The sequence below is a fragment of the Mastigoproctus giganteus genome, chromosome 2 (genome assembly GCF_048544385.1).
Source record: "Mastigoproctus giganteus isolate SK-2022 chromosome 2, ASM4854438v1, whole genome shotgun sequence".
Lineage (NCBI taxonomy): Eukaryota > Metazoa > Arthropoda > Arachnida > Uropygi > Thelyphonidae > Mastigoproctus > Mastigoproctus giganteus.
Genome location: NC_143576.1, coordinates 176,075,526 through 176,091,706, shown reverse-complemented (window position 1 = coordinate 176,091,706; position 16,181 = coordinate 176,075,526). Strand labels below are relative to the sequence as shown.

The 16,181-nt window shown below is 35.5% G+C and overlaps 1 protein-coding gene across 4 annotated transcripts in view; it reads right to left on the bottom strand.

Annotated features, from left to right (window-relative positions):
- Positions 1 to 16,181, bottom strand: part of LOC150089770 (presequence protease, mitochondrial) — a 284,476-nt gene that overhangs the window by 20,540 nt on the left and 247,755 nt on the right. For 3 of the 4 annotated variants that reach the window (XM_090389648.1, XM_090389649.1, XM_090389650.1), the window contains exons 21-23: positions 14,861 to 14,966; positions 13,016 to 13,128; positions 4,135 to 4,188 (exon numbers count right to left, since the gene is read on the bottom strand). In XM_090389648.1, coding sequence (XP_090245774.1) covers positions 4,135 to 4,188; positions 13,016 to 13,128; positions 14,861 to 14,966 — 273 coding nt within the window. Of the gene's footprint in view, positions 1 to 4,134; positions 4,189 to 13,015; positions 13,129 to 14,860; positions 14,967 to 16,181 lie in introns of those variants that run through there. The other variant, XM_090389651.1, reaches the window with a different exon arrangement.

Genomic DNA, 16,181 nt, shown 5'->3' with positions numbered 1-16,181 from the left:
GATATGCTGGCAGTAACTAAGCTACTGGCAGGGCCTCCCTAGCCAGACAGGTCAATGCAGAGAGGTCAGACAAAGTGTGTCCAAGGCAGGACCGAAGGTCTTAAGATGGCATCCCCATCATCAGTCTAGGCTGTGGATGGCTGGTAACCAACCCGGCTGAAATAATAACTACTCAAAAGTCTCAAGAAAAAAGAAACTGGATCATCAACAAGAAGAATACGAAATATCGGCCAGTTGGAAGAAGAGATCCAGGACGTCCAAAGAAAAGATGGACTGAGACTGGAACAAGCCACCTGGCCTAAATCCTGAAAGGATGATGAAATCATAACATTTAAGTATTAGTATCAGATCTGTGTTACTAATGTCCAGTCTAGAACATTAGTAACATAGATCTGATACTAAGGTTCTAGACTAGGCTGGACTCCAAAATCTGCCTATGCAAACACTACTGTAGAAGACCGGCTACGTTGTCATGCAGTGATGTCTGGCAAAAATGACGTTCAATGCTTGGATTCACTAACAATTTGAATCTCTTCAAATATAAACTGAAACAGCATATAAGACATACAGAATAGAATATTAATGTAAATTCAATTCAGGCACTTAGACTGCCAAAATGCCTACAATACCAAAATAAACAGAAAAAAAGATCACAGTAGCTACCAGTTATCACAAAAAGATCACAGTAGCTACCATAATAGTAATCATCACTCATATGTTCACCTCTGAGCTAACCTGTATATTCATGTACATGAGCAAAACCTCAGAGGGAAACCGATACACAAGAAAACAGAAACATTACTAAATGATATCATTCAGCCAGAGAGTATATCAACACAGGCAATATTTACTCTGGTCTACTGAAAAACACACTTAAATAATGCAAATCAAAAAAAAAAAAAAAAAAAAAAAAAAAGATGCTCTTGTCTCCAATATTCTCACACAAGCACTGATAAACCCTAATATCTAACATTCTATGATAGGAAATAAACATTGGTGCCGTGCAAAGAATATGCACAGAAAGCAAATGATGAATGATGTGCAAAAATAAAACACATGAAAAAAAAAAAAAAAAAACCAGCTCCCAATCTTTATTATAATTAAAAAAGAAAAAAAAAAATGTTTTCCATTAATGCCAGAGAAAATTGCTATGTAAAAACTATTAAAATTACTATGTGGAACACAGCTCTGCTCACATGCTACAACCCCATGCACTCTTGCTGTTTATTGTTTTTCTTTTTAAAAAATTTCTGCACAATAGCTACATCATAATGCATAGATTCACATGACACGATATTCTTATCTTTCATATCTGATATGCAGGACCGTACTTACACTTCTCAGGGGCCAAGGTGCTAAGCTCTTACGGGGCCCCATTTAAAGATACCAGAGGTCCAGGGTCCAAAAAGAAAAAAAACTTGCATATATAAATATAATCAGGAAAAAAAAAAATAAAAAAAAATAATTTTTATCGATTTGTTTAAACACAAACGTTGCAATATAAAGATCGCTTTAAAAATTTGAGATTACAGAGGCCATGAGAGGCCCTCCTCTGTGGTGAGGCCAGAGGCTATCACTTCATGTGCCTGTTTATAAGTATGGCCCTGTTGACATGTCTGTGTTCACAGATTTTCTGCAAGTTTTGTCAAGCATATGTATGGCAATCATACTTACTATCCTAGTGAGTATAATTGTCATACTTAGCATTTTCGTTGTCTTCACCATTTTCACTAAATGGACAATAAAAATGATAAAACTTATAATGCTACTTATAATGTCACAGATTATAATATTATTACTAACAGAAATCTTTTTTTGCAAGCAACAGTACTGAACATTAAAAATGTAAAAATCAAAAGCAGTAACTCAGAACATCATAAATAATTCCAAAAGGTGTGAGAAATACCTATCATTCTACCTTTAGAAACAATAATTCCCAACTCAAACAAGGCTCCCACCAAAAATTCCCTCTCACAATGAAAATGAAAAGAGTAAAATTTAACTTTATGAGCTACTCATCAAATTTTACTTTTGGCTGCTAAGTTTTTTAATTTTAAAATTGTGGTTTGAAAATGCCATAAGCTCAGACAGCCCAGCAATTGAACTTAATTCCAAACTTGGAAGTGGGGTGGGGGTGCTCATGGCAAAGCATTGATCAAAGATGGTTTATGGAAGAGTTTCAGTGCTTCTTCCATAAACCACCTATGGTTGATGTTTTGCCATATTTACAATATGGCAAAAAGCATATTCTCTTGGAAGAGATAAGGGCTGACTCACTAAAACTTGAGAGCTGGAAGTATTATACTGAGATATTTGTGAGAAGAAAATGCATCTGGTGGTTTCAGTTATATCAGCAGATGCATATCTATATTTATTTTTTCAACTCGAGGCATACTAAATTAAGGTGGGTGTTTGGATGATGTGAAATCCACACAGATCCATCCAATTGGACAACAGGAACTGTAACATATCCCTCCACATTAAAGCTCACCATTCCAGCCACATTACAAGTTCTTTGCACCAACTCATTCAATGGACTTGGTTCATAAGTAGCAATCGACCTGATAACCAACATTAAAAAAACTCTAACCAGTGATCTTCTCTTTTCACTATTTTATCTAGACAGAAAGGTATATTTATTATTTCACCAACAACAAGTGATACAGGAGCTAAACCAGAGAGGTAAATCCAGGTCTACGTGTGCTGACCTGTCTGTGTTCACAAGAAAAATCCCTTCACCTCTGCCCGATTGGCTAACTACATTTCATGGAGCGAAAATGCCTTTAAGAAATTCTTATAGTAATTGACAGGATTTGAATTAAGGATTTTCCAATTAAGAAATAAGCAGAAAAACAACATAACAACATGGAGGGTGACACATCAGTAAGCTGTTGTCAGGTTAGCATTGCTTAATTCTAATTTCAAATTAGCACCATATTTCAAAAAGTATACACTTTTTGAAATATGGTCTGGTTTCAGATATGCTCTGGGTCAGAGCATATTTAAAACGGCATGGCTGGTGGGATGCCCATGGTCAGCCGTGGTTAGTACCTACCGAAAGTGATCCAAGGAGGGGGAACCTATGAACTGCCAGCGAGGTGTTCGACAACCATGGCTCATTGATGTTCAAGGACTTGGTTCAAGGACAAGGACTTCGTTCAAGGTGAGCGAAGGCTCTCCCGGATGGTACATGGCAACAGAAGGGCAAATGTGGTACAACTCGGCGATAACTGAAATGCTGGTGACATGAGTAATGTGTCACAACACACAGTACATTGAACTCTGCTTAAAATGGGGCTGTGTAGCCACAGGCCGCTCTGAGTGCCCATGCCAACCACGGTTCACTGGCGACAGTGCCTACAATGGGCAAGCGAGCGTTGAAACTGGAGCCTGAGTGACTGGAAGAAGGTTGTCTGGTCCAATGATTCACGTTTCCTGTTGTACCACGTGGACGGCCGGGTATGTGTGCGTCGTTTACCTGGGGAAGTGATGGTGCCTGGATGCATTGTGGGACAAAAACAAGCCAGTGGCGATGGTGTCATGCTTTGGGCAATGTTCTGCTGGGATACCCTGGGTTCAGTCACCCATGTGCTGGGCAGTCTGACATCTACCACCTACCTAAACATCATTGCTGACCAAGTACACCCTTTCATGGCAACGTCTTCCCCTGTGGCAGTGCCGTCTTTCAGCATCATGCCACACTGCCCGAATTGTTCAAGACTGGTTCACGGAACATGAGGAAGACTTCCAGGTATTGCCCTTGCCTCCAAATTCTCCAGGCATCAATCCCATCGAGCATCTGTGGTTTGTGTTGGAACAGCATGGCTCCTATCTGCGGTGTTGAAACCACAGACCTTACAGGAGTTAAAGGATCTGCTGCTCACGTGTTGGTACCAGATACCATAAGACACATTTAGAAATCTTGTAGCCTCCATGCCTACCAGGTACAAGCTGTTTTGGCTGCACGTGGAGGACCAACATCATATTAGGTAGGTGGTCATAAATGCTTTGGCTCATCAGTGTATATTATATATTTTATAAAATAAAATTTCTTTAAAACAAAAAAGGTAAATGCCATAAGTCTATTCACTACATTTTTGACTTTTTTTCTCATATTCTTTCCATGCAACTTACCTTATTTCTCTATGTAAATATTTTGAAGAAAGAAGTTTGGAAATTATTTTTAACCTGCAAAACAAGTTATATATGTATATATCAGTCTTCTCAGAAATAATATAAAATGCATAAAATAAAAAAATATGGAAAATTATTGTATTTATTTTTGTTAAAAAACCCAAAATAAAAATGATCCACATGCAAAACATTAAGAATATTTTTTTGTGTGAGAAGACCATCTGTTTTTGGGAAAGGATTAAAAGCAAAGAAACACACCAGGGCTTACTAAGATTAATTACATGAGATGAAACATAGAATCATCTTCCTTACTGTGAAGTTCCTAAATGATAGTACTTTAAAGAAAATTTAAAAAAAAAAACCTAGGAGTGTACAGAAAGCTATGTTCTTCCTTTTATTCAGTTATACAGGAAGGCACACAAATTGTTGATGCATTTGTACCATCAGTTAAAACTGAATTTTCATTGAATTTCTGTTAACATTGGCAGTAGTCTGTAGTGTTTCCTGAAAAATTTGCTAGAGAGCAATAGCAGCAATAAGTCACAGCATTTTACATGTTTGTGAATCCCACATGCTCTCTCTCTCTAGCTTGTAATCTCCTAGATTTCTGTAGCTCAAGTGCAAAACCTTACATTTATCAGTAAGCAAAATGACAGAGAAATCACCACACCTCACAATCAACTCAGAAGGCTAAAGCTGTTTTTTTTTTTTTTTTTTCCCACTGAAACAAAGGGTGCAACTGTTGTGCAGAGATTTCTGGCTTTTTTTTTAAACTTAATGGGCACCTGCAAGTACAATATTTCATTTATAATAGCAGTTTGAACAGCAAGGCTGGGGAAGGAATAAAAATTACCATGCACAGCCAGTGCCTATTCTCCAGAAAATGTCAAGGTCTTTTGAGTTGCAATGCAAGATAGTTAACAAGAAAGCTATACATAAACTTGAAATATCTTGGCATTCTGTTTATTGAATGTCTCAAGAAAATTTGAAAATGTTCCCATACAAGACTAAAGAGTTGCAGAAACTTTCCAAAAATGATAAGAGAAATGCAGTGGTACATGATACTTAGTTTTCAGGTGAAGCTTATTTTCATTTGTACAGGACTGTGAACAAATAGAACCTCCCTGCCAGCCTAATGAGAAAAGTAGCAATGAAAGTAAAGTTACCGTAAGGAACAGTCCTGCCAAGTCAGTTTAGACTCTTCTTCAGTTGCCTTCAATTGCTGGTACTTAATGTCATCTAAAATTGCTCAGAAGCCAACAAAGATTCAGCTGCAGGAGAGCATTGTAAGGGTGTGGTACCATGAAATTGGGCCTCTGTATATCCAGAAGTTGATTAACTCTATGCCAGATCGTTGCAAGACTGTAATTGCAGCTCGAGGAGGAACAACAAAATATTGAGGATTTATTTTGTTGATTTACAGTACATAATACTATTATGTTAACTTGTTGTTTCAGTTTGTACACGTAAATGCAATAAAATGTATGTTTGGTTGTCATGATTGCCATTTGCATGATTTCTCATATTTCCATTAATTATGCATTTTACCCTTTGAGAAGATATTTATGGCAATTAGGTATATCAGGTGAGTCTTTTTATTGGACTTCATTCACAGAGATATATATATCCCACCTAACAAATGCATTTCAAACATTTCTGCAACCCACAATGCAATGTAAAACATTATTTGCAAAATTCACAAGTGATGCAGTTTTTTGTCCACCACGGTATTTTGATCATGACTGCAGTATTGGTAAGCGTGTATTGTGAAAATATAACAGAAATGCATATGTGAAAAACATAGCATAAATGGAAGTTTCTTGTAAATTTGTAAAAGACATGTTTCATTAAAAGTTGAAAATAGAATATGGCATGATCAAATAATGATTTTTGTGAAATTAGAACAGTGTTATACCACACTGAGGAGATATCTGTAAATTACAATCAGTAATGCTAATGAGGTGGCAATTGCTAGCTGCATAGGAACAAAAATTAAAAAATTTCGGAAATATGCAGAAGCCTTCACTCACCCAGAGAAGAACATCAGCATGATCTCCTGCTTAAAGCATGGTGCAACTGCTGCCAGAAACAAATTAGGAAACTCTATTCCACTTAACCCAATGGGCAAATGCAAACATCAACCAAAGAAGGAAAAACCTAAACACAAAGCAAGTGACCCCCTTTTCAAGAGGCATCGTCCCTGTGGAAATTCCCAAACACTGAGTTCCATAAGTATAGCTGGAAGTGTTTATTCCAACAGTCAATCATTCTTTGACTAAAGGAAAATTTTAGACATATATTTTACAATTATCTCCTTTCAAAAAAATTCTCATTACCCTCTTGTGTATGTCATCTGACTAAGTACAAAGAAGCTCGAAATTTTTTTTGAATTCTGCTTTAGAGTTTACTAATATTTCACCTTTTATTGATGAAACGTAACAATTATCATGCAATTTTTTAGGTTTTAATAAAAATATTAAATGTATAAAAAATTACATGTTTTCTGCACCTTTTATTTTTTAAAAAAAGTTAATTCTGCTGAAAATTAAAAAAAAAAAAAAAAGGTATCAAATTAATATTTTAAAGTTTTATAGTAGTACAGGTTTAAAACTTTTAATGTATAGTATTTCAAACGTTTTTATGTGTTTGATATGAATTCATATGATTTATGGTATTTAAATTATACTACATTTTACAATGAATTTTACATATTTTATTTGTAATTTTATTTTATTTTATTTATTTATGTTTATAAAGTTATAATTAGTCAGAGTTAACGGCATCAATTATGGATAGATTTCCTGACCACAGAGGCCTTTTTAGTGAAAATAAATATTAAAATAAATATAATAAAATAAATAATAAATAATATACTACTAATAATTAAATAATAAAATAACATATTAGATACTATTATTCATTCCATTTTCAAATTTTCTCAAAAAATTTATTTCAAATTTGGCACAATGTGAAACACAAAATTTGAATATCATGCATGTTGCTAACTCTATTCTGAGTGAATATCACCTTCTGTGTTTCAGTGTTTATTATGCAAAAATAACAAATCTCAAAAATAACTTTTATGTGACAGCAGATATTAACTAAACACATGGAAGAGTTCTATGAATAACTACAGACAGCCAAAAAGTAAGTAAATAAACTGTGACTATGAACAAACACAATTCTAAGTTTAAGTCAGCAACAGTCGGAGGTTCTATACTACGAGTTAAAAACAGTAACATGTGACCCATGTTTAGTCTCTAGAGCAATGCTCCGGTAATTATACATTTACTTGTGTAAACCATAAAAATCATTTAAAAAACCATTGAAAGTAAAAATTTATACATATTTATGGAAGCATGAAAAAAAATAAGATTTTTATCTTCAGCTAACAGTTAATGTGTGAACATTATTTTCGAGAGGAACCTCATGGGTCCAGTCCTGTAATCATAGTGTTAACCAGTCTTCAAGCTGTTGTTCTTTGTATTCTTTTCAAAAGCATGATATCTTTCATAAAATTTGACCTTCAAGCCTGTATTACAATATTCAAGATATGTCCTAACCACTGCTTTACATAATGGAATAATCATCTTTCTCTCTACTGACAACTGGCTACAAATTACAAGTCATTAGTTATGCAAAAGTCATACAAGTCATCAGTTATATCAAAAACAAGCATAACCTTTGTTAACCAACAGCAAAACAGGTAGGACTTCAGAAAGAACTGAATAGCTGTGTAACAGAGCAGAGGAACTGTGGTATAGCTGTGTCAACAAAAACTATATTTTTGAGGTGCAACAAGTTGGCATTATAGATTTAAAGCGAAATGGCTTAGCTATGAGGACACAAACAAGGAAAGATCAGAAAATGCCAGAACAATAAGAAACCTTGAGGCCATCACAGACTCTCCAGGTGTGACAAAGGTGGACCTGCTACCCAGAGTCTAAAATGCTGATGGAGCTGATATTCAGGTGACACTTGAGTCAAGTAGAATGACTGTGGTAACCCTGGGTATAACCCCTGCCTGCAAGTCCTAAAGTATGGGACTTTGTATACTGGAGGTGGCAACCCAAGTGTGAACCAACATAAGCAGGGGTTTGAGGTGTGGTGCCCACACTACAAGGAGGAATGCCGCCCCTCTTTGTTATTAGGCAATACTAGGTGGTGGATGACTTATGAACTGGTAAAATACCATCACTTTGATTATTGGAGGATTGAAGTGGTGAAACCCATGTTTAGTCTCCAGAGCAATGCTCCAGTAATCCCTCATCTCTTCATTCATGCAGTAATTGATGTCTTTTGAGACTATCATGGCAAGATCCAATCTTCTTTACATTTCAAGGGTACATCTGAAATAGTGTTTGCATGCCGGCTGCTAGATAGTCCACCAGAATAAACCTATTGGAAATTCTCTAAGAGGCATTTGGATCAGCTACTGTATAATCTTGCTGCTTCTACTCTGCCAGATAGTGACCGGAGGGAGATCAAGTAGTGTGTATGTAGGGGGGGGGCATTATTGAGGACATGTTATGTCAAGAAGCTTATATTCTTGCTGTGTGTACGCCATATCCAAAAATTTCATTATTCACACAACATGTTCTCCCCACCTTTTCTTACATCATGAATAACCAAACTATCATATCAAACCTGTTTACGAAAAGATCTAAACCTCTAAAACATTTCCTCATTCATTTCACAAATATAATCATCTTTTATCTAAACCTTGGTTTGGTTTAGATAAAAGATGATTATATGTGCAAATTTCCTGCTTGGAAATTTGCACATATCCAGCTAGTTCCTAAAAAGTTGTACTTACTTATACTCTTTCTAAAGTAATGGAGAAATCCATTAACTGCCAACTTCTGAGCTATCTAGAAACCTTCCATTCGATCAATGACTGCCAGTATGTATACCGCTAGTGTTGATCTACTATACTGGTTTATGCTAATCAGCTATGGACAAATTCAAAGGAAAAGTTCGGCAAAACTCAAGCAGTTGCTCTTGACAATTCAAAGGTTTTTGATCGTGTTTGGCATAAAGGTCTTCTAAACAAGCTTCCATCTTATCTTATGGTTTGCCCAACTGTTTTTTGCAATTGAGTAGGTATCCAGTTTTCTCCCTGTCCGCTCACTGCAGGTGATGGTGGACGGCTCTCTGCCTTCTAACTTCTCCACTAATGCTGCTGGTGTTCCCCAGGGTTCAGTTTTTTCTCCCACTCTTTCCTCTTTATATTAATGACCTCCTTCTATTGATTGGAAATCCTATTTATAGTTTTGCTAATTACAGCAAACTGCATCCCACCTTCCAGTTTGAGAAACCTTGCCCTGCACAAACAGCTTCAATTTCTTCAATATCCACTATCAATTCCTTATATGCTGATCCAGGTAATTCTCCAATGGGGCAAAGTTAACTTAGTTAATTTCAATCCCTCTAAAACTCAGTCCTGTCTTGTATCTTGCAGAAAGGATTTTTCTGCTCCTTCGACGACACTGAGATTTCTAGACAAGATCATATAATCTCTCTTAGCATTAGCACATCAAAAATATTGCTTGCATCTAAAAACTGTGTGCATCCCATGCATCTAAAAACTGCATTTTCTTTTTTGCTCCTGGCATTACTTTTCTTCTAAACAGCTACTCACTCCATACAAATCTCAAATCCATCTTACCATGAAATATTGTTCCCACATCTAGGACAGTGGGCCTATAATCTCAGGCTTCTAGACTCCATTCAAAAGAGGGCAGTTAGGTTAATTAATGACCCACCTCTTACAAAGAGATGTAGTTATTAATTAAGTTAACTGCTTCTATCTCTTACAAAAAGAATGGAGAGATGGGTTAATTAATGATCCATCTCTCCACTCTCTTTTTCATAGACGTCCTGTTTCTGCTGCATGCCTTTTCTATAGATATTTCCACTGTTCTTCTGAATTGGCTTCTTTAATTTCCCCTCTTGCTTCCAAATCACTTCAAACAATTCCTTCAACTTTCATTTTCTGGAACAAAATTACAACCTACAGAAATTCAAGTCTAATATCAATACCTTCTTTCATCCTCTCCACTTTCAACCCATGCATGGTACAAAGTATTACAAGTTCTAATATCTTTCTTGTTTGGGGTTTAAAAAGAAAAAAAAAAAAAAAACACCCCTAAATCCTGTTTTTTTTTTATGGATTTATAATTAAGGCTATGAAGCACGCAAACTATGAGCTTGGGCAAACTAGTAATATAGATGAAGTACCTTTAACATCTAATGTACACTCCAATACAACTGTGGACATTAAAGGTACAAAAATCAATAACTGCGAAGACATCAGGCCACAAAAAAAGACACAATATAGTGCTGTTTTGGCTTGCTGTGCTGATGGAATGAAACTTCCATCTCTCGTGTTTAAGAGAAAAACTCTGCTAAAGGAAAAATATTCACCAGGTATTTTGTCCATGTTAATCCTAAGGGGTGGATGGATGGAGTCAAACTATGGCTGAAAAAAGTTTGAGTTGTCATAGTATCCCAGTGGCCTCAACAAACCTGCCCTAACCTGCAATTTGGATCAATTTCATGCACGTAAAACAGAGGCCACAAAGAGGAGGGTAGACTTACTGGCCAGCTCCAACCATTGGATATATCAATTAACAAGCCTTTTTTTAAAGTTTTTTTACAAAAGAAGAATGGACTAAATGGTTGAAGGCACCCCAACATGACATATCTACTGGCTGTATGAAGAGACCAACAATTTCTCAGGTATGGCAATGGGTGAAAAATTCTTAGATGCAGCAAAAACCAAGACAGTTGTAAAACGAAGTGTGGTATCAGTAATGCCTTTAATGGTACAGAAGGTGATATTCTGTTTGATGATCACCATGATGAGGATGACAGCAGTGATGGATTTCAGGGTTTTGAAGATGAATAACAATAATATTGTTGTATATGAATTTTGAGATGATTAAAATATTTTTGGTTCATTTTAGTATGTATGGTATTTTAAAAATAGTCATATGTGTAATAAAATGCTTTTGTTTAAAAAGAATTAAAAGTAATGTGATATGTGCAATAAAATAAATCAGTCCCCCAAAAATGTTAATTTTTTTCCTAAATAATCTTATCCAAATTATGGGTGCACCTTATACAGCAGGAAATAGAGTAGTTATTTCATTTAATTATCAGCTACTTGAGCTGCTTAAAAGTATCCTTAACTATGCAAAGGGTACTAGGAAAGTTTTGCAATACAGCTTTGTTTATTTAATTTTTTCAAAGTAGTTTCCTCTACATTCAATACACCTCTCCATCCTCCGAACCCAATCTTTAAACCAGTTCTGCCAAGTTTCACTAGGGAGTAAAGCACACTCGTTGTCCCAAGCCCGTAGAAGGTCCTCATCACTGGAAAACCGCCTCCCTTTTAGCTTCATTTTCACATGCGGGAACAGTGCAAAGTTGCAGGGAGCAAGGTCTGGACTGTAGGGAGGGTGCTCGAGAAGTTTCAGTCCTGTCGTGGTCAAATATTCGGTGCAGGCTTTGGCGAGCTGCAGCATTATCGTGATGGAGGTACCAGGTGTCCATTCTTGACTTTGGCCGCAGGTTCTTCATAGATCCAATGACTTTAGACAGGCATTGTTCAGTATACCACTTTACGACATGTTCACTTCAGAAAACGACACGTTCCACAATTCCACTTGATTTGAAAAATACAGCTATCATTTTCTTCTTTACAGATCGGGATTTTCTGACAATTACGGGTGTGTCGTCATCATCAAAGACCCAAACTTTGTTTTGAGCCTTGGTCGGCAGATCGTAATAGTACAGCCAAGTCTCGTCACCTGTCACGATGTTGTTCACATACCGAGATTGTCCCTTATCAAACTTTTTTAACATCTCCCGGCACCAAGCCACACGTGTCATCTGCTCTTCAGTCAGTTGATGCGGCACCCAGAGAGAACAAAGTTTCTTCACGTGCAAATGATCTTGCAGAATCGAATGAATTGCTGGTGCATTTAGGCCCAAAGTATCCTCTATCTGTTGGTAGGTCACTCGCCTGTTTTCGTCAAGCATTTTCCTCACAGCAGTAACGTTTTCCTCCGTAACTGACGTTCGTGGTCTTCCCGGCCTCTCAGAATCCTCCAGAGTGAAATTTCCCCTTTGGAATTCTCTATACCACCTGAATATCGTTGTACGATGTGGACAATCATCATCTAGTGCAAGAGTCATTTCTTCTAAGCACTGGTCTATGGTTAAACCACGCATGAAATTATACCGCAAAACTGTCCTTATCTCATTTCGTGACCACGATGCCATCGCAAGCACTTTACACTCTCACTACTAATGAATAACTGAGCCCATCGACTTGGCGCGGCGGCTACTATGCATGTATGAACATGTCTCAACATGCAGCAACAAGCAGCTTCCTGTGATTTATTGTTGCGTCATATTGCAAAACTTTCCTAGTACCCTTTGTACTTCCCAAGTAGTATGTTATTCTAGAATTACTGCTGCTTCTTAGACAAAAGATCATTGGAGTGTTATACTTCAGCTTCACTTTCTTCAATAATTTACCTATGTCTTGCTAAAGCAGCGCACCCTGATTGCTGCCATCATTAATCACCCTGCCCACCTTTGTATCATTAGCAAACTTAGACATCACACTTGAAATACCTACATCACAGTTAGAATAGGTAAATAAATAAATGCTGTGGTATATGAGATATTTTTTATGTTTTCCTTTTTATCCGTGGTATTTAATTTCAAATAGTCTGCCAATTCAGGGAATCAGTGGGCCTCCATAACTGACACACACGCACGCACGCACGCACAACACACACGCACGCACGCACGCGCGTGCGGGGGGGGGGGGGTTGAGCAAAAGAGAGAAAGCTCATATATGACTTACCTGGCAAAATCAGGATGACAGTATGGTACAGCTAAGAAGCTTTTCCCTACATAATTTACAGCAAAAGGCAAAACAAAATGACTACACCTTGCAACTGGTACAAAATTAGAACTCTAAAAATAAACCATTCAAATATAAGAGAAATATATTTTAAATTCTTAGAGATTAATATTAAAACATGAATTTAAAGTCAACATTAATTTTGAATTTGCAGTTTTAGCTATATCTTATTCAAAAATACTAGCAAATTTCAGAAGTACAAAATGAATTGTATTTAACATTCATACTGAATAATCTTGTGTCCAAAATTATGACAGAGAAAAAAAAATATATATAATCTGAATATGAAAAATAACATTTTTCTTTTGTATTTTTTCCCTTCTAGAATATTATAATATATATAAATGAAACTTAGTTTAACTTTTAATTTCTTTTAAAATAATCATTAAACTGGTAATTGGAAAATATTTTTCATATTTTATTGATATGTGAGTATATAATTTTTTCAAGTATTCCATTATTACTGGGTGCTATAAACTTATATGGGATATTTGTCATATTTGTCAATTTTTACAGTGAGAACAGTATGTTTTTCAATTTCTATCATCAAAACTGTTTATTTGTTATAACTTTAATGCTAAACTAACCAAGAATTAAAATACAATCAACCTGGTGATTTTATGTACACTGGGAGGAATAAAAGTTTATATGAACTATTCTCAAATAACTCGTGTAATGAGTGTAAGTTCTCTCTCATTTAGTCTGAGTACCAGAATTAGTCATTCCAGAAAAAATAAACTTGTATTTAAGGGGACACATCCACACTAACATTCTCTCAGTTTTACTTGTTGCATCTTCATTCACTCATGACTAAGGAAAACATTAATATCCTTAAGAACTATGGATAAACTCCTGATTTCTGTTAGCAGAATAACTTCAGTGCTAAGAAAAACCATTAGCAGCAGAGCACTTTTTTTTTTTTTTATTTTAGTGTAGGCATTGAAATTAAGTTGATGCCTATCTGCATTCCTAATTAAAATAATTATCTGATTATTTCTGAAATAAAAAAATTCTGCTCTTATTAATTTCTTGTGATGAACCAATAATAACAGGCTTAATACAGGGGATGATACCCTTTACTAAGCCATAAATTTACAAATAATTTTCAGTACACATATATTTAACCTTGTTACTTGGCAGCTTTCAATGGAAAGTTTTTCCTTCTGCACATTGCTTGTACAGACCAATGGTTTGTACATGCACCACCTGATGAGAGGCCATACAAGTTAAAGCAGTGTCTCAGAGTTTTTAATTGAAGAGCAGATTTGCTTCTTTTAGTGATGCTATTCAAACTAAAACGAAATTAGTAATTTCAAGTTGACTTACTTTTTTAGGATAAAAATGCTGTTTCTAGAGCAAGCATAAGCCAAAGCTTGTTGCTGTCACTGGAAGGGAACATGGTGACAGCAAGACAGAAAAAGAGAATGCAGAGAAGCTTCTAAAATCCATTGTCTGTATGAAGTAATTAGTAATTTATACAATTTTAATGTAACAACAACATAATGCAGCTCTATAAGTAGTATCATATTATCTTTTTTCAGGAGCAAAATGAAAATGAAGAAACTAACCAAATCTTAATTTTCTGATAAATATTAATACACCAAAAATTCCAGAATATTAACTAGCACACAAATCAACACAAAAATAATCAAGAAATATAAATTCAACAATGAGAAGGAATACTTAGAATCTACATAGAAAAGCTTATTTTGTATCTTAAAGTGGATCTTTATATTTAAAATGGCTATCTTACTGTTGAACTTATTTAGACCAAATACTACATACCTCTTCTTTTGAACTGTGGGAAGACGATGGTTTGAATGAAGGTAACAGTGATTCTAAATGCTTCATGACAGAGCCAATAGAGGTAGAGGTAGTATTTAGAGAACATCTGCAATGAAACATGTCAGTCAATAATATAACAAACATCAAATATCATTTGAGCATTATCTATTTCAGCGTTTCCCAAACATTTTTAGTCACAGAACGCTTTTCATCTCACAATATATTTATGGAACACTTATGAAACACAAGTTTAGCAGGAGTCAAAGAACTGTTTGTTAATATTTTATTACATACGATGCACTGTGCATCAGGAGCATCTTTATTTCCAACACATGTAAAGCTGAAATTCAAATAACTGTCATCATACTTTCGTTTTGGTCTTTTATTAGTTGGTTGCCATTTTTTCACTTCGGAATTTTGGGGAACAAAAGGCTGTGATTGTTCATCCTCACTTTGAAGTGTGACAATATTGTGTTCGTTTTCATCTAGCACAGTTGCACTATTAGGAGTACTTTGCTTCTCATTTTAAAGTTCCTTTTTTCAACCACAAATTCATGGTAATTTATTTTAATAATAATATTTTGAAATACTGATAATTATCAAAAAAAATTTATACAAGTAAGTGAGTTTAGTTATGATATCGGTTCACTTCCCCTTTGACCTGTGTACTCCAGGCCAAATCGCATATTATATCACTACATTGCTACTTTTTCACAGATGTCATTACCTCTATGCATACTTCTTTATGCAAAAGTCCGCCAAAATAAAGTGCTCTGCGGCCTATTTGATTATTAGGCTAGGCTAGTATATTAATAACTGAAAAAAAAATAAATGTTACAGTTTGGGAAACGCTGATCTATTTAATGAGTCAAATGAGATGGCTCTCATTCAGGGATTACTAATCCAGTAACTATGATGGTTCACCCAAAGTTTTCACCCATTAATTTCTTTCTCACTAAACATTTATTAAAAGAAGCTGAAACTTATTTATGAGGGCACTCAATTTCTCCCTTCTCTGGATTCCAAAATTTCAAAACATTCTTACAGATAATGTTCAATCCTCAGTGCAACCACATGACTGCTCAAAGAACAGCTGTTACATACAACCAAACTCTTTACAGCAGATGAAATTTCTAACTCTATTATTTAATCATTTTGATGATGTGAATTTGTGTTGTATGAACCTTAAATGTTAAATTTTGTGTGCATCCAATGTAGATGCACACAAAATCTGGTGAGTATGGGCTTGGCACACCCAGGGTCCTGAGCTGGATATCATCATTCTTCTCTTTCTTGGTGATTCCTTTCTATTTTTGACTCT